Raw genomic sequence first — 22352 nt, 5'->3', positions numbered from 1 at the left:
CCTGAGGCTCTTTGTTAGGTGGCCATGAGGGCAGGGGGGATAGCAGTGCTGCTGGCCGAATGCATGTGGGCCACCCTGAGGCTCTTTGTTAGGTGGCCGTGATGAGGGCAGGGGGGATAGCAGTGCTTCTGGCCGGATGCATGTGGGCCACCCTGAGGCTCTTTGTTAGGTGGCCATGAGGGCAGGGGGGTAACAGTGCCTCTGGCCGGATGCATGTGGGCCACCCTGAGGCTCTTTGTTAGGTGGCCATGAGGGCAGGGGGGATAGCAGTGCTGCTGGCCGAATGCATGTGGGCCACCCTGAGGCTCTTTGTTAGGTGGCCGTGATGAGGGCAGGGGGGATAGCAGTGCTTCTGGCCGGATGCATGTGGGCCACCCTGAGGCTCTTTGTTAGGTGGCCATGAGGGCAGGGGGGTAACAGTGCCTCTGGCCGGATGCATGTGGGCCACCCTGAGGCTCTTTGTTAGGTGTCCATGAGGGCAGGGGGGTAGAAGCGCTTCTAGCCGGATGCATGTGGGCCACCCTGAGGCTCTTTGTTAGGTGGCCATGATGAGGGCAGGGGGTAGCAGCGCTTCTGGCTGGATGCATGTGGGCCACTCTGAGGCTCTTTGTTAGGTGGCCATGATGAGGGCAGGGGGTGTAGCAGTGCTGCTGGCCGAATACATGTGGGTCACCCTGAGGCTCTTTGTTAGGTGGCCATGATTAAGGCAGGGTGGTAGCAGTGCCTCTGGCCGGATGCACGTTGGCCACCCTGAGGCTCTTTGTTAGGTGGCCGTAATGAGGGCAGGGGGGATAGCAGTGCTGCTGGCCGAATGCATGTGGGCCACCCTGAGGCTCTTTGTTATGTGGCCTTGATGAGGGCAGAGTGGAAGCAGTGCCTCTGGCCTGATGCACGTTGGCCACCCTGAGGCTCTTTGTTAGGTGGCCTTGATGAGGGCACAGTGGTAGCAGCATTGCATTTAAGCACAATTTAGGCGTGTGCAGTGGGAGAAAGGTGGAAGGTTGTGCCCTGCTTCGCGGTGTCCATCCCCTTACTTTCCTCTCTCCTGCCCTCGATCACTCTTGAACCTAGCGACAGTACATGCATGAACTGTGGTTTGTTCAGGCTCTGATACTGTAAGTAATAACAAAGCGCTCTGCTGTCGCTGCGATAGCAAGAGCTGGTGCCTGCTCTTAAGTACACTTGGCAGGTTTCCACCTGGCTCGAGCCTGCGGCCTCATTTGTCTGAAGTGATCAATCACAGTCCTGCAGATATGCACACACCTTACACATGAGCAACCTGCCCCAGGCTCTGTTTCCCTGGATAGAGGCCAGGACTGGGGAAAATCCTAGACCCACACAAGCTGAAAGGCTTTAAAGACACTTGATTTAACTCTCTTCGTGTCTCTAAAACCACCATTTATAGAAATCTATTTGTATCAGCAGACCTCATCTGTAGCTTGGCAGAATGTTATTCAAAGTTGGTGAACTGTTGAATTCCCAAGTCGGGCTCTGCTCCCTCTTACGGGCAGTTTTTAGAAACGTCGTGCATGTGTGCTGCAAAATGTGTTCTGTGTCTACGAAAAATAGGACCCGTGCCCTCCACTATATTTTCCTACTTAAATTGTGTGCAAACCAAGAGAATCATACATTTTCACCTTTTAAGGTGGGTTGGGTGCAGCAAGGGTGCTTTGTGGATTTAATTACTCTTTCAATTACTTTTATATTAGGCTGTTAAAAAATCTTCTTTGCAGTAACTCATAAGGCACTATATTGCCCTACGCAAATTTCAAAGCACCATTCAAACTGCACTCATGGTACGGAACAAACTGCCTTTCTTTTGGCTAGGATGAGGACATAGAACTGAATTTTTAAGTCCAGTTTTGAATGTCTAAAGTACCCCGAGTTAGACAGGTCAGCACTAAAAATTGGAGATGGTGCTCTCCTTTAATACAAGTCATGTGTGTGAGAAGATCTTGGCTTCGTTAACTGCAACGCAGATCCTGCCTTTCATTTCCAACAGAAATAACTTGTATAAGAGATATTTTGCAAAGGTATAATGTGAATGTGTGTTACTTGCACACTGTTTTCTTGGCTGTGAAATGTGCATCCAGGATGCTTTTTTTCAGAGGATACAGTCTCTGTCCATCCCATACTGTTCATGTTACACTGAGACAACTGCCGTCTGGTTTCAATCCATGGTCTCTTACATCATCCGTAGTTTGACCCAATCATTGTGTAGGGTTTTGATCAAGAATCCGAAAAGTTGTTGGTTTAGAACTTCCTCAAGCACTGGCCAGTTGTCCTTTGCTCTTAGCTTTAATTGTGCTGTCACTGATTTAAGAATTGTGAATCTATAAACTGCCCTGTAGCATTTTTCAGGACTTCTGTGTCACACCAGCATCTTCTTATTTTTCCTCCGTCCTCGATACCCTAGGTCCCCCACATTCATTACATTCCTCAGTTATGTGGGCATTCCCCCATCCCCCCCACCGTTGGATCGGATAATCAAACATGTGGGTTCATGTGCAGGGAAGAGACGGTTTGCACTCTTGCATGTTTTCAGAGGTGCCTGGCACATACGTGGAAAAATATGGAGAATATAATGCGAAGTTAAACTCCTCTTATCTGGGGTTGTGTGGAGTTGGGGTGCCTTGCAGATTTGACTTTGCTGGACAGATATGTGAATAAGCAAGGGTGAGGCGGCTTCTGTGTCTGTAGACCCTACATACATTATAACCAGTATTCTTTTCTTCTCCACAGTACGGAAGAAACGTACTTGAGCCGTCCATATGGAGCGCTCGACTCTGGCTTCAACAGCGTGGACAGCGGTGACAAACGGTGGTCTGGGAATGAGGTAAATGTTGCCAAGCTAAACATTTTGACATCGCAGAGCAAACTGAGCAAAAAAGCCATATGGTGTTTGTTGTGAACTAGCAAAAGACTTGATAACAATCTGATGAGATCGCTCTCCTGATGTTGTTTCCATAAACCCCTCACCTTCCGTCCGAATTGAGAATCATAACTTGAGACCGTCCTCTTCTTAGTGATATGGCCTGTAATGTTGTTAAAGGTTGGGATTCCATGAGCCTGTATAAAGGGGTTAATTCAGGAGAAATCAAGTTGTTCTCTAGAGGGGAAGTCTTTTCTATCACTAAAGGAAACGGCGATACCACTATCATTAAGGTTACTTTTTATGATCATCTGTCTGTTCCCACATGAATCCCCTACTTCGAATCACAGCTCTGCTTGTTGCTCGAAAGAAACACAGCTGTTTCATTTTAGAGTTGTACTACTCCTTCCCTTCTTTGCTGTTAGCCAAAATGAAATGGCTGCATCTAACAGAAATAATTCACAGAAGTCACTCTGATGGTCTCCACAGCTGTTCAGTATTTGCCTCCTCTCAAGAAATACCAAAGATGTGGACGAAGCACATCATAAGTATCTCTACTATCTCACATTAGTCCAGTTCGATAATATCTTTCATGTTGGAACAGCCCATCTTCTAAGCTTCCAAAACCATCACCAGGACAGTCTTCTCTTCATTTATCAAATCGTAGATTTGTATTGAGGAAATATGTCTTAAAAGCACTCGATCAGCCCGTCCAACTCGTTTGGTTTTGTCACCAGAACTTCATCAGTGTGATTCTAATAATCCAATGCTGTGCAGCATACTACAAATAGATTTGTAGTAAAATTCTGGCTAATTCCTCAATGTTTTCACAACCTTGTAAATCCAGAAGATTAAAAACACAGCTAGGAAACTATCTTAAAGCGATGTGCCGTCCATCACCATTCCAAATATTATTCTTAACTCCTGTCTGTGATTTGAAAGCGGGTTAAAAATATCCCTATTCATTCCAAATGAACGGATGGACGTTCTCAACATCATTGATTGCTATCCATGTCTGAATTCCAAAAGTATGCAGCCTCTCAGTATATTCTCTTTGGCAGCTAGGAGAGAGTGGTACTGACTCGAACCTGTCTGCGCTCTCTCTTCATACTTGGAGTTTAAGACCTAAGCAAATTGTTTTTTTGGCAAAAGTGGTGTGTTGGCAGCTAGACACCCTTTCCGTGAAGTTGGTCTTTCCTTGACCCGCTTTGATTTAAGTGTCTTGGGTATTTTCTTTTTTGATTCAGTACTTTCTTAATATTGCGGTCTCGTTGATCAATGAGTGATGAGCTAGGCACAATGAATCTGACCTGGAGCTGTTTCTGTTTTGCATGCGTCTTGTGGGCAAAGTTATCTGCTAGGCCCCCTTGTGCTGCTATACTTAAATGATCTCATGAAAGCTTTTCTTCAACACTTTTTCTTCTGTGTAGGATTTGAATTTGGAGTGGTGTTTGAGACCTTGTATTCTTTGTGCAGCTGCTTACTTTGTAGATTGTTTTTGGTGGGAGCTTATTTACTTGTAGGGTTGGGGAACTACAGGCGCATTGCTCCGGTTGCACCTACGTTGACCTGTGTCAAGTAAACTCGTTTGTAGGGTAGGGTACTGCCTTCTTCCCAAATGTGGTATCTGATCTCTGTTTATCACTGAAGAATTGATCGCGCTATTTTTCCCTCATTCCGCAACGGTAGGGTAGCAGTTGCACATATTAAATGCAATGAAATCCTCACACCTGAACGTCAAATAACGCCTCCTGGGACAGCAACAGCTAATTCTGGATTGCCAGTTGCAGCCCCTGGGACAACCCTTGCTACCTAAAGCCCAAGCAGCCATGGAGATTGCTCCAGTAATAAAAAGTACGTTCTTGGAGCCCTGTTGGCTTTCTTCCGGTCTTGGTCCTTGCCGCCCCACCATTTCGTTAGCAAAGCATTGGAGGCTGTTGATTGGTTAAGGGTGGGACACATGTATCCCTGTTATGGAATTGGTGTCAAATTGTGCATGATGTAGCTCTTGCCACCTCTGAGATTTTGGTTCATTTAAATACATAGCTTTAAGTCATCAATGGAATATTACAGAAACACAAAGTAGGTGGGGTGTTCTGTAGCTGCCATAAAACCTATTTTCTCATTTTGAGACATCAGTCTGGTAAAGGGCTTTCAGGTGGAGCCCTTCCGAGAGGTGGCTTAGTTGTGCTTAGAAAAGGAAGTGTCGAGTGCACCCCTGTGATCCCCGATATATGGGAGCAGGAATAAGGAGGACAGCACAATGGTAAATGGGTGTATGAAATTTCATCAGTGCATACATTGAATCCGAACTTTAAAAAAAGTAACCCTTGAGGCAATCTTTTGACAAGCACCTGCTCAGCAGTAGAGCTTTTTTTTATAGCTTTGTTTATCAGCTATATCATAAAAGTCGAGCCTTCCCCAAATTGTGCACTTTGTAAACAGTGGTATGCCTCACAATAAGATACATTGATTTAGAAGATTTGAGCTAATATGTCAGCCCCATAACAATGTCCTCAACTCATCTGTCTGTTGCTTGCATGCGTCTTTTTGCAAACTGTAGTGTATACAAAAACATCAATTTTAGACTCCTGCATGTGATCTGCTGCGTCATCTGGCTCGGGAGTTTGCAGCGTAACTTGTCGGAAGCCCCCAGATATCTGTGGGCTGAGACGTCCTGGGCAGCGATGTACTGTACAGTTCAGAGTTCTTATTGCACAGCGCTAAGTCACTCAGCCATGTTTCCACCCTATGGTCAGCTTCCTAGCCCCATGCCATGCCCACTTGCCTTTTACCCAGCAACAGAGCCACGCCTACCAACTTCCTGCTGTGTTTGGGTATCATTTTTACATATCCTATGAGTGCAAACAGTGCACTCGCTTATAATGGTAACTTGGTTAGGTTGTTTAATGTTTGGAACAACCGAGTTCAATAGTCAGCAATCTGATGGAATTTCCGGGCCAGGTGGATAAAATCGGCATCTGAGGTTACACATCGCTCACAATTAGCATCGCCTCTCCCACCATAATCATACATTTTAACTGATGTGTAATACAATTGATTCAGAAATGTTTTAATGTATTAATCTGTATACCGTCCATAGATACCACTGTAGTATGATGGCAAAAGTACTCACATTCTCTACCTGACAACTCCATTCCCCTGTCCCTGAACCAGTGATTGTTTTGGTAATGATCTTGGCAGCAGCAACCGGGCTTAATCGTCCCCAGTCTGCTGGTTCTTGGGCATATGTGGGAAAAGCCGCCGTATGCAATGTTAATTCTCATAGGAAGTTTGGAAAGTGATGCAGAAAAAAGGCTGAACAGAATGACACTAAATTTCTTAGATTGTTACTCAGAAAGCGTACTTTTTGGTGACTTTTTTTTTTTATGGTAAATCTTTGAGCGGTTTTCGAGTAATTAGCATTCAGTTTATAGTGAGACTTTGACAGTTGGTCCTGCAGTAGTACTGCAGTACTTCCGCGATGTGGCAAATTTAAAAGCTAGACCATTCTGATTTGCTGAGAGGGCTTTTTTTTACTATTGCAACCCTTAGCTCAGTGGGACCAAGCAATCTGATTAGGTGGCCACAACATGAGAAGAGATTTTGTGGCCACCATTACTGGACTCAGGGTCTCTGTCCACCCAATTTGAGCCAGTGCACGTACTTCCTTTGCAGTTTCTCTACTGGAAAGTGGCTTTCCTTATTGCTTTTACCTCCCTAAGGCACGTAGGCGAGCTACAGGCCCTCACTTTACAAGATCCTTTCATCCAGGTTCCTGCCAATAGAGTTATACTTAGAAATGACCCTAGATTCCTTCCCAAGCTGGTCTATCCTTTTCACCTCAAACAAACAATTAGGATAACTTATTTTTTCCTTACCCAGACCTTATTGTAGAAAGAGCTCTTCACACGGTAGACGTTAAAAATTTACTTCTTTGAGAGAACCAATCCATTTTGCTTTTGCTAAACTTCATAAAGGACACCCTGATCAAAAGCTGGAATAGCTATATGGATAGCTAAATGTATCCAAGCATGCTACTTTAAAGCAAAAAAAAGTTCTCCCCACCCCATCTAGGCCACACTGCTATGAAGAAGGGGGCAGTAACTGCTTTTTAGGGAACATTCCCTGAGCTGACATCTGCAAAGCGGCAACATTATAAACTCTACACACCTTTACTAAGCACTAATTCTGGCCTGTCGGAAGGCTAAGGTTTGTCAAACTGTATTTAGAACTGTATTTCAGACTTCTGCATTATCCGCTGACTAGCCACCTCTTTTGGAAGTGCTGTCTTATAGTCTATGCAAAGCTTACGCATCTACAGCCGCACATGCTACAAACAGAAAATGTTACTTACCCTTTATGCATCTGTTCGTAGCATGTAGTGCTTTAGATTCCCCAGAGTCAGTGTCTTGTTGAAGATCTCTGTAATATTAGCATCTATTACTCTTACACACCATTCTCATGGTCACCATTTTTTGCTACTCACCACTCCATACCTCAGCAATCTAGCAGTGGAGTTGGTGCTCATTCGAATTGCCAACTGAGAGACAAGTCACATGGTATTTTGTGACTCGAAAATAATTCTACAAACAAAAACTGATTGCAACATCCAAGCCCAACAGTAGGTGGCAGGAGTATGCAGCGCATGTGAATCTACAGCACTAGAAGCTAGAATCACATGTTTATAGAGTTTGTAACACACCCTTAATCGGTCACTCTCACACTTACTTTACTTGGGGGTTTTCCATGCCCCTTCTTTTTTATTAATAACTGTAATTGACATATCTGCATTAGCGATCGAGCCCTCAAGAGCAGGACAGACCTGGAAGTTCTTTTAAAGGTCAGATCGGGCCACATCAAAGTCCACTTAAGTCATCAAATGATTTCATCTCTCCACCCTGTGAGGGTGCCCAGATTTTGATACGTCAGTCATGCCCTGTTCTTATATACTTTCGTTCTCGAGACCACCCTGAGCAGCATTCTGACCTTTAAGAGTTTCCCTTGTTAATCTCCCTTCCGCCCCAACAATATTGCCCCCTGTACCCCCATCTTCATCACTGTAGGTTTTGAATTTGGTAGATTTCCAGTTATGTTTTCGCCAACAAATGATGCATTGACCACTGGTAGCCCTACCTATGAGTGTATTGAAATCTCTTGCTCGTGCAGTAACTGACTGAAGAAGTGATGTACATAAGGTCTTTGTTCCTCAGAGAAACCTCTTTGATACCTTATACAACCTTTTGAAGTAGGACTCTGACCCAGAATAAATATACAGAAATTCTTGGATTGATCATATTGAACAAGGAAGCATTTTCAAGAAGGGAAAGTGTCAGCTTTCTCTAATTCACAATATTATCCCTAATTTGGGTTATTAGGTCCGAAAGGTTATGTTCTTTGAAGTGTTAATGAATTGCGGTAATGTTGATGCCCAGATTTATGAAGCCTTTTTCATCCTTATGTAAGCTATTACTTGCACTAGATCCAGTGCCTTTGGAAGACGGTGGACTAGTTCCAGTTTATACTGTTGCAATTGAATAAACAGCAGCCTGAGTATTGCGTACCATAGATTCGCTCGCTATAAATGGACAAGATCTTCCGAGAGCAATGAACATGCTTCTCCATCCTTCCGCTGCATCCTTTGACCCAGAGTGCCATGATTCCTTCCTTACCTTGTCTCTTTCAAACCTTCAAAATCCATTTTAAATAAAGAAGCTGTTTGTGCATGGATATTGTGCGGAATGCTGGTAGACCTCACTGTCTTCTACTCGGGGTGCCATCTCCCTTTATTTTATGCGATTGTAGCTTTTGATAAGCAGCTGCTGCCCTGTTTTACAGTCCAGTTGTTTGTCGAGCCACTTAGGGTTCTATTAAAGGCAAAAGCACATATTTATATCTATATATTCTTTTCTCTTCTCTATAAAGCCTACAGATGAATTCTCAGACTATCCCCAGCGAGTCGCAGAAGCTGCAAAAGATCAGAGACTACGGCGAGAGAGCCAGTACTTGGATAGCAGAGGGAGTGCGCACCTCACCAATGGGGCAGGTAAATTCTGCAGTAGTTTGTTTATTGATAGAAAATATCAAGAACTCGGAGTTTAAAAAATGGTCATGAGTGCATAGTCGTTTGTATTTTTGTGCAGAGAGGAAATTATAGTAGTGTCTTTACTTCAAAGTCAGTTGGTTCTTTTTGCTTCATGGCAGTCTAGTAATTGCATGTGTACGCTTGAAAATATTAATATTTTAAAGTTTTATCTAGTGCGAACAAGACCCTTTCTGGTGACAGCGCTTTACAGAAGTGTATAAAAATATGGGCTAGAACAGCAAGACATATAGGTACAATAAATGAAAATACACTATATACAAAATTAGATGTGGAGGGTTAAGCAGTAATATACTTGAACATAAGGTAAACAGAGATAGGAGTGCATGGACAAGCATAAGTCCAGGTCCAAGCATATTCCAGCATAACTGGCAACAAACCAATATCAAGAGGAGAGTTCTCAATGTAGGAGGAATTTGTTGTATAGTAAAATGTTTACTTCCATCTTGAAGATGTATGTGGATGGGTTGCATCTGATCTTGGGAAATATTTAGCTCCATATTTTTGGTGCATTTCCGGAGAAGGATCGGTGTATGTTTTCTTTTTCTTTAATTTGTGTCCCTTGAGAAGTAGGGAGCTAGTGCTTCCATGAGATCTGCTTACATCCAAAATCCTGGCCTTGAAGGGTAGCCATTTCAGTGATTGAATGTCGGGTGATATGACCACTTTTTTTTAGATCTAGTAATGAGTCTAGCTGCTGGAGTCCATGTAACCTTCAGCCGTACAAGTGAGGATATTGGGAGGATTTTCTTCTGTAAATGAAGAAATATATTGAAAAAATAAATATCTCTTTGGGAAATGCTCTTCATGTATTGCACAGTTATCATTGTGAGGTATATTTAGCTAGCTTCGCATGTGATTAAATGTTCTAATCGACTTTGGTTCATTTGATGGTCTTTGTGTTGTGCTGTTGTGACCCTAGCAAACTCCATACAGTAATTCAGAGGCAACCTCTTTATAGTTTTATTTTGCTACATGAAAAAACATATTTGTTTCACATGTTTTGCACACATTATTTCTTAAGTAGTTTATTAGAAAAGTGCATCTTTTTGTTGTTGGTGTCAACAAGCGTGTGTTGACCCTCCCGAATACCTTGACTCGAGCCCCATGGATCAACGCTCTGCGTGTATTGTTTGGTTTTCTTCCATCAGGTCAGTCACAAAAGACACAAAATGCTGAAAATCTTCGTAAGGGACCACGACTAGGGACACAACTTCAACACCTCGGTGTTTATCACTGGTTGGATGCTTTCAGCTCAAGCGTCTCAATTCTCATATGACTGTGTTGAATGGTGATCTTTATTTTTCTGTTGAGAATCTAAGAATCTATACCTTCCACTAGCTAAGATGTTTTAGAGGGTGCTTGGTAGCCTTGGATAGATAAGCACACCCTGTGTAACTTGTCTACAGTGGGTCCTTATTTAAAACGGATGCGAGAAGTGCACCATATACAAACTCAAAGCACATGCACTTTTCAAATTGAGTACAGCCAAGTGTTGTTTTAGTCATACTTCAGAAGTAATGTAGTGGACTTTGTGAATGGGAATTGTCTTGTTAATTTATGGTTGTGTTTTTGTTTTGGCATGTTCCTCCCTAGGCCCTGGTTTAATTTCCCAAAACCCCACAATTTTTTATGGTAGTTATTCTTTTTTCCTCTTCATCCTGCCCCTTTTTCTGCTAAGATCTATTGAACTCCACCACTGTGGTACAGATCTCCGGGGAGAAGAGATGGGCAGTTGAATGAGGTAGGTTATTCTGTCTGTGGTAGCTCTAGGGGTGAGGTGTAGGGAGAGACACGTTTGCGTATTCTCGTTCGCCCAAGTTGACAGCAAGATTTAATCTAAGTGAGGCTGTGGTGACTATCTCCTTCAACTCTTTTGCTTCTTTTGCTACATTGCTACGGTTCTTTGGTGATGCAGTTGGAGAGTGTCCGTTTGGCATTGTGTTGAGAGTTGCATTAACTTTGATTTGCGACCGTTGGGTACCTGCATTTTCAGTTGGTAATATTGCTTGGTGTGCCAAGTCCTAGCTGCGTGTGTGTATATGTATGTGTTCTCGCTCATGCACATATTCTTTCTGCTGCTCATGCAGGGCAGTCTCAGCCTTTCTCCCTCCCAAGGTTGATAACAGTGGGTACCAGTGGGTACCAGTGATTTGTGTGATAACCCCTTTCTGATGATCCAAGATGTCATTTGTATTTTGTGCGATGCAACTAGTTACTATTTACTACAAATAATCTTCCAGCCGAGGTGCTCTTCACCTGAATCTTATTGACTCACAAATTGTAACCGCTCATGTTTTTGGCATTTTTTAAGTCCAAGAGAGTTTTGTGTTTTTCCATGACCTGTCTTATGCGGTATTCAATCTTTCCTTCAGTGGAGCATGATCTTGAACAGATTGACTACATCGATAGCTGTGCCACGGAAGAGGATGACGATGACGACTCCAGGCACTCCAAGGGGGACAGCCTGAGCTCCAAGTTCATGGCCTACATTGAGCGGCGACAGGTATCCCACGAAGTATGACCTCAATCCTCACTGATTTAAAAAAAAAAAAAAAAATTATTTTAGAAGTGGTGTTTATACCTTCTGCCCCAAAACATATTTAAATAGCATATTATTCTATGTGTGGTAAGTTATTGCGCTTTGTATAAAACCACTAAAGGAGGCGGCTAGAGAATCCGGTTTGCAAGTGAAAGGATTGCAAAAAAAAACCTGTTTAGCATTATAAACCAGTTACACCTTCTGGGGAAAGCATACCATCATTTCTGAAAGTGTTACCACCATTGAAATGACTTATTAATATTTTGTCTCAGTTGAGTAGCAGTTGCCTCATGCCTATGAATATCCCACAACTGTTGTGCACACAGGCGGAAAAGAAGCAGTTTCCCTCCCTCTCCCCCTCACTCAGCTTCCCCCGGTTTACTTCCCACTCTCCTTCCCGTTCCTTCCTGTTATTGTGAGTTCTGGTATTTTTACCTGGTTGATACAACTGGTTCCTCATACCCTGGTGGGGCATTTTCCCGGGCCTATGGTGTGGCCAGGTCCAGAAACTCAGGGCCTGACTCATGATTCGTTGCGACTCACTGCCCGCAGTGCATAGTCTTGACGATAGGGCCCTATATTGCTCCGATGCCCCGGGCTCCTCCATTTATCTCTACAGACTTGATTTCTTTTTTTACTGACTCGTACTGTGGGGATTTTGTATATCTGTTTATTTGCCAGCCTGGTTGTGATGTTCTTGTTTAATGTTTTCTTCTTTGAAACTAAAAATAAAGGTTGCCAGATAAGATATTGACACAGTCAAAACTTCTGGTTGGTTAGCTGATGCAAAAAATAATGTAAAAATATTGCTGCCTAACCAGCTGCCTAAACGTGTTAGTTCAGTACTTGCAATCAAAGATTTAAATTAAGAAAATGTTTTTCTCTGAACAGGTATAGAAACTTTTTTTATTAGGTGGAGCCTATCAGACCGAGCAAGCTGTCTGTTTGCTAACTACCTACTTTGGGATTACTAAGAGCTTACAGGGGCTTACAGCCCACCCAAAGCTTACCATTGGTTGGTTTTATTGTCGCTCTCATTTTCCTGCTTCTTATTCAGTCACTTTCCTTGCCCATCTTGTCTTTGTCCCTCCACTGGGGGATAACATCTCTCTGATTGACTTCTTTTCATTGCCCTCTTTTAGAGAACTTTTTGGTTTTGGTTTAGCACTCCAAGAGTGCATGTGTTTTCCAGCTCTCTTCTCCCCCACATGCTCCTCCCAAATGTGCCTGCCAGTGCTCTGTGTTTCTCTTGTGTACTCCTCACCTTTGTGCTCTGTTTTTTTCTTGCCCTTATATGCTGCTCCTTGTGTGCTGACCCTTTCATGCGGTTCATGCTCTCTTCTCTTCTGCACTCTGTGTTCTTCTCCCCTCACTTTGCTCTCCCTCATGTCATGTTTTTCTCCTCTAGCCTCCCTATTAACTCCTCTGTTAATTACCTCTACTCACCCTGCAATCAACCCCCCTTTTAAAAACACAAAAACAAAATTGCACTAAAATTTTTTTTTAATATACGGATTCAAGTGGCACCCCCATCTTGGATTAATAAATGAAAATGTAAAGGCAATGCTGCCCGCATTATTCCACAGGCATGCATAGATCATCACATATGCACGTACCAGTGAAATGACGTGACTGTCAGCAGCAGTCGCATCATTACAAATTTTAAAATATATATTTTTGATGATTGCTGCACAGAGTTGGGTAAAATGCAGCGGTGTGGGGAATTGCCAAAGCCGATGGATCCCAAAGACAAGAGCTAGTGGCTCTGCCGATACTTGGTCTCAGTAGCATCTCAGGAGAATATTTAAGTGTTTGGTTCCAGCACGGAACACCATTGGCTTTGAGCTCCTATTCTAGATCATACCTAAATATTCAACCATTGTATTAAGATTGTGAGAGGTCAAAGACCAGTTCCATTGCTAAGGTTGTGATTTATGGGTCAGATGTCCTCTTTAGTCAATCACAGTTTCTTAATTCAACCACTGTATTAAAAGATTGTGAGAGGTTAAAGACCAGTTCCATTGCTAAGGTTGTGATTTGTGGCACAGATGTCCTCTTTAGTCAATCACAGTTTCTGAATTAGTCATGAGCTTTATATAAGATTAAAGGTTTGCGCGTGATCTAAAGACTAGCTGTTCTCGCAGCAGGTTGTGTCCAGTGCGTGAGTAACCTTATCACATAGTTCACCATTTGCCTTTCCTGTGGTTACAGTAGCCTTATTTTAATGGAGATCGCATTCGCTTCTACTGACCTGGCCACAGGAGGTTCCAAGGGTGCTCTGGAGCTGGGAGTTAACTGCACACAGCAGATCCATTTCTTTATGAGTTCATTTTAAAGAGATTTATCATGATTACTTAAACAGGTGGTGAAGTGAATGTTGAATCGATTGACAGTCAGCACTGAGTCTCCTTGGTTTCACTCAGTGCACTGAGTCTCCTTGGTTTCACTCAGTGCACTGAGTCTCCTTGGTTTCACTCAGTGCCCTGAGTCTCCTTGGTTTCACTCAGTGCCCTGAGTCTCCTTGGTTTCACTCAGTGCCCTGAGTCTCCTTGGTTTCACTCAGTGCCCTGAGTCTCCTTGGTTTCACTCAGTGCCCTGGGTCTCCTTGGTTTCACTCAGTGCCCTGAGTCTCCTTGGTTTCACTCAGTGCCCTGAGTCTCCTTTGTTTCACTCAGTGCCCTGAGTCTCCTTGGTTTCACTCAGTGCACTGAGTCTCCTCGGTTTCACTCAGTGCACTGAATCTCCTCGGTTTCACTCAGTGCACTGAATCTCCTTGGTTGCATTCAGTGTGCTGAGACATTGCTCGTCTCTTTGCAGCACTGTATATGTATTCTCTGTACGGTATGAAGAATGTATTCCTTTGTTGCAGGGATCACCTGTAAAACCAACACCCATCAGAGAGCACCAAAGAACAGACGAGACGAGGAAATGCTTACATCAAAGCAGGTTGGTTACTAATGGGATGATGGTAATTTTTTCCAATACAAGACTGCTCACGCCATATTTGTATCTAGAAGTCATCCACACCTGTCACTTCCGGGTCTCAAGCTCGCCGTGCATAGATGTATGTGAATGTATGTATTTTGGGCATTTAAGCAGCAACATATATTCTAGCAAACTGAGGCTTTTACTTGGAGTCCTGGTGCATCCAGTGGTGCTGTCATAGTTGTTTCTGTAGGTACGGTCTACCCCTGCTGTACAGAGCAGCAGTACGATCACACTTGAATTGAATATGCATGCTTCGGACATGTGCTACTACAGTGGTAACAAGAGCACACATTAGACATTCGTAGACCTAAATAGCTCTCTGGACCCCACACAGCATGGTTTTAGATCACGACACTCAACTGAATCCGCGTTAATAATGGCGACGGAGGAAATTTGTAGAGCAATGGATGATGGCGGTAGAGCTATCCTAATCCTACTCGATTTAACAGCAGCGTTTGACACCGTAAACCACAGGGTATTACTGGAAAGGCTTAAATCAGTGGGAATTAGAGACTCTGCATTAGTACTACTCCGGTCCTTTTTGGACTCCAGAGTACAACAAATCCACTGGGAAGGATTTCAATCTGAAGAGTTTTTTCTCCCATGTGGAGTCCCTGAGGGATCCGCGCTATCCCCTACACTGTTTAATCTGTATGTGACGCCACTGGCAAAATTAATAAAAGATCAAGGTTTAAAACTGGTATCATATGCTGACGATACCCAGCTGGTGGTACCTCTTATACAGAGTGTGGAATTTACAGCGGAGAGATTCAGAAACTGCCTCTCTAGTGTTATGAGCTGGATGAACACGAACTTTCTCAAGCTCAACACAGAGAAAACTGAGGTGATTGAATCTGGCCAAAAACCTTCTATCTGGAACCACTTATGGTGGCCTCCAGAAGCAGGCATGTGTCCAGTCCCAGCACAAAAAGTAAAAAATCTAGGCATCCTGATCGACAAAGATTTAACATTAACCTCTCAAGTCAATCAGGTCACCTCGGCTTGTTTCTTTATGATCAAGGTTCTTCGGAAAATATTGCCTTTTATTCCTTTTTCTTTAAGGAAAACAGTAGTAGGGGCCTTAGTTTTATCTCGTATCGATTACTGCAACGCACTGTACGCCGGAATTGGAGAAAGACAGCTCTCAAAACTCCAGTAGTTGCAGAATGCTGCTGTAAGAGTACTGTTAGATCTTCCGAAACACCATCCCACATCATCTGGCATAAGGCTTCTTCACTGGCTCCCTGTACGTCGGAGGGTACAGTTCAAGGCTTTATGCCTAGTGCATAAAGCTGTAAATGGAGGAGGTGCAGACAATATGAAATCTCTTTTCCCTCGTTATGTACCGACATGCACATTAAGATCTGGTAGTCTAGGTTTGATTTGTCTACTTAAGATTAAGAGGGCCCGATGGGGTGGTAAGGCCTTTTCATTTCAAGCGGCAAAATTATGGAATTCCTTCCCTACAGAGCTACGATTAGGAACAAATAAGATTCTGTTCAATAAGGCCTTAAAAACCTGGCTAGTCACCAAATCCTAGCCAGGCTGTGTTAATCCCTACTCTCATACAGCGTCAAGTCGCCCCGGCATAAGTGCGCTTAATAAATAATTCAGTCAGTCACCGTCAAGCAGGGGCAGGAGGGGACGGAAACTGTAGCACTGCATGACGAAGTAATGACAGAGTAATTAATAGAGTCAATGCATTGATGGTTCAGTGCTACAATTTCTAAGAGAAATAAGCTGTTGAGTTACAAGTTGGTTAAAGGAGCAGTTCTCTTCCGACAGACAGTGATGCCATAAAGATACTTCTGGATCTAGAATAGGAGAAAGGGGTGCTACCTCCTGCCCCTTCTCAGTCTCTCCCTCAGAGACTGACCATACTCGGTCTTTCACTGCTGTGCTCTCCCCAGCATAAGTCCTCACTTCAATAGAGAGCTCATGCCTCGAAGAGAACCTGTTGGTGTGTTCTTGCTGCCGTCAGCTTCAGCTGCCTGTCGGGAGACAGTATTGTATACAATACTCCACACAGCCAATCCTTATGGATTGGATGGCTTTTGTGTCCATCTCACTAGCTTTGCTTTTAACTGTTACCATGTGTTTGACCCGCACAAAGGAGTTTTTTATTGTTGGCTTGACAGCGCAGCTGTCGCCAGGCAATTACGTGAGCATCATCAGAGCGGGGCTTTGGCTCCGCCCACATGTTGGGAGTCAGGATTTTATGTTTTGATTGGGCATAAGTTATGTCCTTCCACAAAATAGTCCTTGCCCTCCTCAAAGCTGTGATCCTTTTGTTTATTTATTTATCCAGCTGCCTCAGGTTGAACTTTCAGGACATACACACATGCCCTTGTAATACTATTAAAGTGTCTTAGATAACTAGATAATTTATATTGTTTTTCTCTAGCAGCAGCACAGATGAAAGGAGGGCAGTCATTAACCTAAATAGATGTTTAGGGTTTGCTTGACAGTACAATTGTTGCCTGACCTTTTAACCTACACTAATATTTTACAGTTATTTGCTTCCACAGAAATGTATATCCGTTGTCATGCTATCTACTTTTAATGCTTCACATTACCATATAACATTGCTCTAAAGCCAGGCCTATTGGTATCGCTTCCGGTAGATTCATCCTTGTCCTGCGAACACAGTTTTCATTACCTCTAAGAAAACAGAGCTACGTTTAAAGAAACACCAGTGTGCCATCTTTCAGTGTCACCTAGTGGTCACTAGAACATCTGCAGTAATAATGAGGAAGATACAACATCAACCTTGACAGACATTGAAGAATACTAAAAACATAGCCTTGGCAATGCCAGTCTGTATTGTATGCAGCGGTCAGAGTGCATGAAGAGAAGTATGGGAACTGATCCTGGGTACAATGGGGTGATGTCAGTAAATGGCTGGGTCTCAACTGGAGTGGCATGGTGAGCAAAAAAACGATGGATTTATGCCCAGATCTTTGTACTGGGATGTTTGACATTGTTCTGCATTCTGTCCATCAACAGTTCTTTTTGCATTTGTCACCCCGAGTGGGACGGGTATGCTCAGACGTGAGTCCCGTGCTCTCCATGCAACTGCAGTCAAGCTATCCTGGCTGATGAGGGCTGAAATCCCTAAACCGGTCCTAGGATTCTTGTTTCCAGTCCAGGGAGGACCCGGCCTGGCAGTTCGGGCGGGACTGTTCCCATTGGGCGCAGGGTCAAAACTTATTTGCATATGGCTGGGTTCAAACTGGAGTGGTATGGGGAGCAAAAATACGATGGATTTAGGCCCAGATCTCTGTACTGGGGTGAATGTATGACATTGTTCTGCATTCTGGCCATCAATAGTGCTTTTTGCATTTGTCACCCCGAGTGGGACGGGTATGCTCAGACGTGAGTCCCGTGCTCTCCATGCCACTGCAGTCAAGCTATCCTGGCTGATGAGGGCTGAAAGCCCTAAACCGGTCCTAGGATTCTTGTTTCCAGTCCAGGGAGGACCTGGCCTGGCAGTTCGGGCGGCACTGTTCCCATTGGGTGCAGGGTCAAAACTTATTTGCATATGGCTGGGTTCAAACTGGAGTGGTATGGGGAGCAAAAATACGATGGATTTAGGCCCAGATCTCTGTACTGGGGTGAATGTTTGCCATTGTGCATCATTCTGTCATCAATTATTTTTGCAAGTGTGGGGGCGGGGTCAGAGATCCTAGGAGGACAACTCTGTTGATCAATGCGATCACTTCAGATATCTGTGGGTGTAATTGAGCAGTCAATCATTCGGGCCAGTGCACTGGGGAAATAGTGATGTGTATTTACAATAATAAGAGGTCCAAGCCTGTGACAAAGAGCACTCTGAATAAGTAAGTCATTAGTTTAAAACATTTAATACACACCGTATAAGATTGGTTGCACACAGTGCTGATAGTACCCAGTGCAAATCTTTTTTATAGGTTTCCATTAAAAGGTCAAATTCCAGATTATATCAATTAAAGTTTATATAAGCTCCCACGCACCCTTTAGATTTTCCGATTAACCAATTGCACACATTTACATTTCTGTTAGGTAGTGGCACCTGGTGAAGCGGCTTGTTTCTTCTCCAGTTGCCCCTATCTAATCTCACTTCACGGTAAAAAAGACACCTTTTTCTAACCTTTCAATTGCGACAGCTCAAGCTCTCATGAAGAGTTATTTGTTAAATGGAAAATAGGGAACTGTTTTAATCAAATTAATAATGCTAAGCTAGACCAGTTAGCATTGCCAGTGCTTGTTATTTAATTGCTTGCATACAATGCACCGTACACAGGTGCAAAAAGACCATTCACCAGTGTACTATTGTGGCCTCTGGTAGCTGACGGTATTTCAACATTGTAAAAATAAATGAACCCACTATCCCAGTACCTAAACAATTAACCACCAATAAAAAAAGATACATGGTTAATTGAGGTGCTAAGAGTCTTGTGCCCAGTTCAGCAGGTCTGTCAGGAGGACAGTTAACCGGTATCTAGTTGTAATGTTTTTCCAGTGAAGGTTAAAGGCCGTTTGGAAGATGTATCATTGTCATTATTACCTGCATAGTCCCACGAGTGGGTTTCCAAAGGTGAGGAGCCTATTGCTGCCCATATATTTTTTTCCAGGAAAAGACATTCATGGGACCAATAGGATTAACAGCTAACTGTGACTCAGAATTTGACATCTTTGGATCCCTGGGAACTAGAAAGATGGGTCCGCCCCACTGTGGCACACTGGGAGGAACTTTACAGGGGAGGCCCAACAAACAGTCGTCCATCAGGTGTGCAAGTAAAAAAGCCTGTACTCTTGCTTTATAATCTGCTGCCACCACTGCCATTCAAGTCATAGCACGATAAGAGGGGCTGATATTGAACATTACAATGTTTGACGGCACATTCTGATGTTCCCGCTTTCGGCAAAACCTTTTCCTTGTAGACAGATTGCGCCCCTTCAGATGGCTTGCGCATTGCTGGGTCCGCAGGAGCAAAACAAGTGGCATACCAGAAATCCTGCAGATGGTTCGGCAGCACAGCTTCGGAAGCCACAAAGAAGACTTCTTTCTCAGTAACGCTTACCCTACGGCTGAGCACCGAGGGTCTTTGACCTCCGCCTCTTTCGCCAGTCTTGACTCATTGGGGCTGCTCTAGCTTCTCAGGACATAAACACAAAATAGGCTATGCTTTACTCATGCTTCTTACTAGGCAATAATCCATTTCAGTCCTAGAGGATATTCAGTCACCATGGACATATATATTGATCCTTCAACTGCTCTGTCTGGACTGAGGAAAACCGACTTTGACTTCGAAAACATTTGATAGACACTCAACCTACTCTCTGTGAATGACTCTGGTGTGGCTTCTGATCGGTTTCATCACTGTGGTTACTGGAGCTCTGAAGAACCATATCCACTGTTGCGCCTTTTCTGCAGATGACCCTCCGCTGTACCTCTTAGATGAAATCAGCAATACTGTTCCTCTCTTTAAAAAAGAACAATGAAAAAGCCCAATGCTTCATTTCTGTTCATATGTATTGTGGCACCTTTAGTTCCTGCATGGAAATCCACCATTGAATGCTGCTTTCATTCCCTTCTCAAATACTGTGTCTTCCCTAGACCTCGAGGACTTCTGATCTCCATCCACCTCAAGGGTTCCTGGGCATCGGCCTCTCCATCGGAGCGGGTGTGATAGACTCAGTACTCTCTGAAAACTAGAGGGCGAAGGGGTAATTCACTGCTTTCCACAGAGGGTTGCGGGGTTCGCCTCAGCCCACCCCATTGTGTACCAGTGTCTTTGCCTAGTAACTTGTAATGTATTTTTTATAATGATGGTAAGGTGTTGGTTATGAGTCTGAGAGCCGGAGGGATATGGCTGACGATTAAAACAATTGTTGCTGCCTCCTTGTTGTTTATGACCTCTGACAAACGTGAGGGTGTTCAGTCCATCTAAATGATATTGGAAAATGATGCATTATGACTTGTAGATCCTATAATGTCGGTCACTATCAATGCTGATGTGCGGCCAGTGCAAGAAGTGGCTGTATGTTAATGTAACAGCAAAATACAGGTGCAACAACAAATATAACTCTTGCCCATCCTGTACTTTTGTAACACTGCAAAAGTCACAAAATATATCTTTATCTCTACACAGTAAACAACAAAGCTTTTTCTAAAAGTGTTTATACAACTGTAATTTATTTTCAAAACATACAAGCAATCATGAAAAATGCAGTATATCTGATGGTTATATAGCACATGGTTTATAATTTTAAAATTCGTAAATATTCTGGTATTCAGTTAACTCCAATTAAGACGTTGACTCATGTTGCAGTTGCTTTCATTACTTCTATGCCAACTTCCTCATGTCAGGCGCTGATATATATTCAGATGATTCACGTTTATGTAGCGGGAGTTAGATATACATTTGTTAATACATTACATGTCTTTTTTTTTAAAAAAATAATAAATCTGATAATTTGCAGAAATAGATGCAAATCGTCCATACTCAGTTGATGGAAACGGATCAAGTGCTTTCATCTATAAATGATCCTTTAAATAAAGCCCAGAAGTAGAAAAACTACATCTGAAAGAAATATTACCTTTTTTTTTCCTACGATAAAGTGCCGACCAACTCATAAGTAATTTCTATTTATTTTTTGGGAATGCTAAATCTCCATTGGCGTGTGCTATGTATTTCTTGTCAGATAAGAGAAGTAGGTCTGGGCTAATCTTGGCTGTCAAGGTTTGATACATAGCTAATCAAGATTGGTTGTTTTCCATATAAAAGACACAAAAATATTTGCATACAGGGAAGTTTGGCATCAATCCACGATAAGTCTGCCTCACAGACTTGCATTAAGTAAATGTGACCCAGTAGTCTTTGTGAGTCTCATATCTGTTATGTTTGTGTGATATATCTGATAGAGACTACTAGCCGCAGATTCCTTAACGTAGAATTATCCCCAGGCATGATACTGGACCCGGAAAACTTTCTTGCCCAGCATCTCTGTCTGCCGGGGGCGGCACCTCGCGACTCCGCCCTAATGTCCTCTGCGAGCGTGACGTCAGCGAGGTCACATAAGCCCTACCCCGGAGCGCCGACGTCAGTTTTTCTTCTTTTCCACTTGCAACGCAGACCCGGATCGTGTCCTGGCCTGTTCAGGCCTTCTTTTTTTGTTTTTCTTGGGTACAGTGTGCGAATGCCTTCAGGCTTTAAAACGCGCTCGTCCTCTGCGCGCCAGATTTCGGCGACAGACCCTCACCCCATCTGTATGTGGTGTTTGGGGTAGCACCACGACCACACACGGATTGTAAGACGTGTCAGCAGATGAAGCCGAAGTCCCGGCGGGAGCGCCGGATGAAGCTGTCCAGGTCGGCGGCGTCGCCGCGTACGTCCCCTGCGGATGGCTTCCAGAACCGCCGCCTTAGTCTCCGACATCGTCCCTCTCCCAGGCCGCAAGGGCATTGCTCACCTGTTGGTAAGTGACGCAGTTTGTCCCCGAGGCCCAGTCTCCGGCTTGTTGGGGGCGTGGGTTCTCCGTGGGTGGTGCGAACCCGCGCGTCGCCATCCTATCCACCGTTCCCGGCGCGGGGGCGACCAGAGCCCAGATGGAGGCCTATGCGGTGGCCTTGCAGGCCTCTTTGGCTCTTCCATCGCCTCCTTCACTTCCTGGGGCGTCTGCGGGTCCCTTGCCGCATGCGGGGGCTCCTCCTGCGGCGTCGCCGGCGTCGCCGACTGGTTCGGATCCAGGTTCGGAGGATGTGGGGCCGTCGGGTCTCCCTCCTTCGGACCACGGCGCCTCTGCCTCGCCGCAAACCTCCGTGGGGGTCCCTGTGGTGTCGTGGGAGGCTGCAGGGGCTCGGG

The 22352-nt window shown here is 44.1% G+C and overlaps 1 protein-coding gene across 24 annotated transcripts in view; it reads left to right on the top strand.

Annotated features, from left to right (window-relative positions):
* Positions 1–22352, top strand: part of LRCH3 (leucine rich repeats and calponin homology domain containing 3) — a 516524-nt gene that overhangs the window by 254745 nt on the left and 239427 nt on the right. For 20 of the 24 annotated variants that reach the window (XM_085635771.1, XM_085635770.1, XM_085635763.1 and 17 more), the window contains exons 7-10: positions 2743–2836; positions 8798–8918; positions 11351–11493; positions 14387–14463. In XM_085635771.1, coding sequence (XP_085491897.1) covers positions 2743–2836; positions 8798–8918; positions 11351–11493; positions 14387–14463 — 435 coding nt within the window. The remainder of the gene's footprint in view (positions 1–2742; positions 2837–8797; positions 8919–11350; positions 11494–14386; positions 14464–22352) is intronic. The other 4 variants (XM_085635769.1, XM_085635764.1, XM_085635758.1 and 1 more) reach the window with 1 other exon arrangement.

This window comes from Triturus cristatus, chromosome 11 (assembly GCF_964204655.1).
Source record: "Triturus cristatus chromosome 11, aTriCri1.1, whole genome shotgun sequence".
Lineage (NCBI taxonomy): Eukaryota > Metazoa > Chordata > Amphibia > Caudata > Salamandridae > Triturus > Triturus cristatus.
Note: the sequence above shows the minus strand (reverse complement) of the source record. Positions and strands in the feature narration are given on the sequence as shown.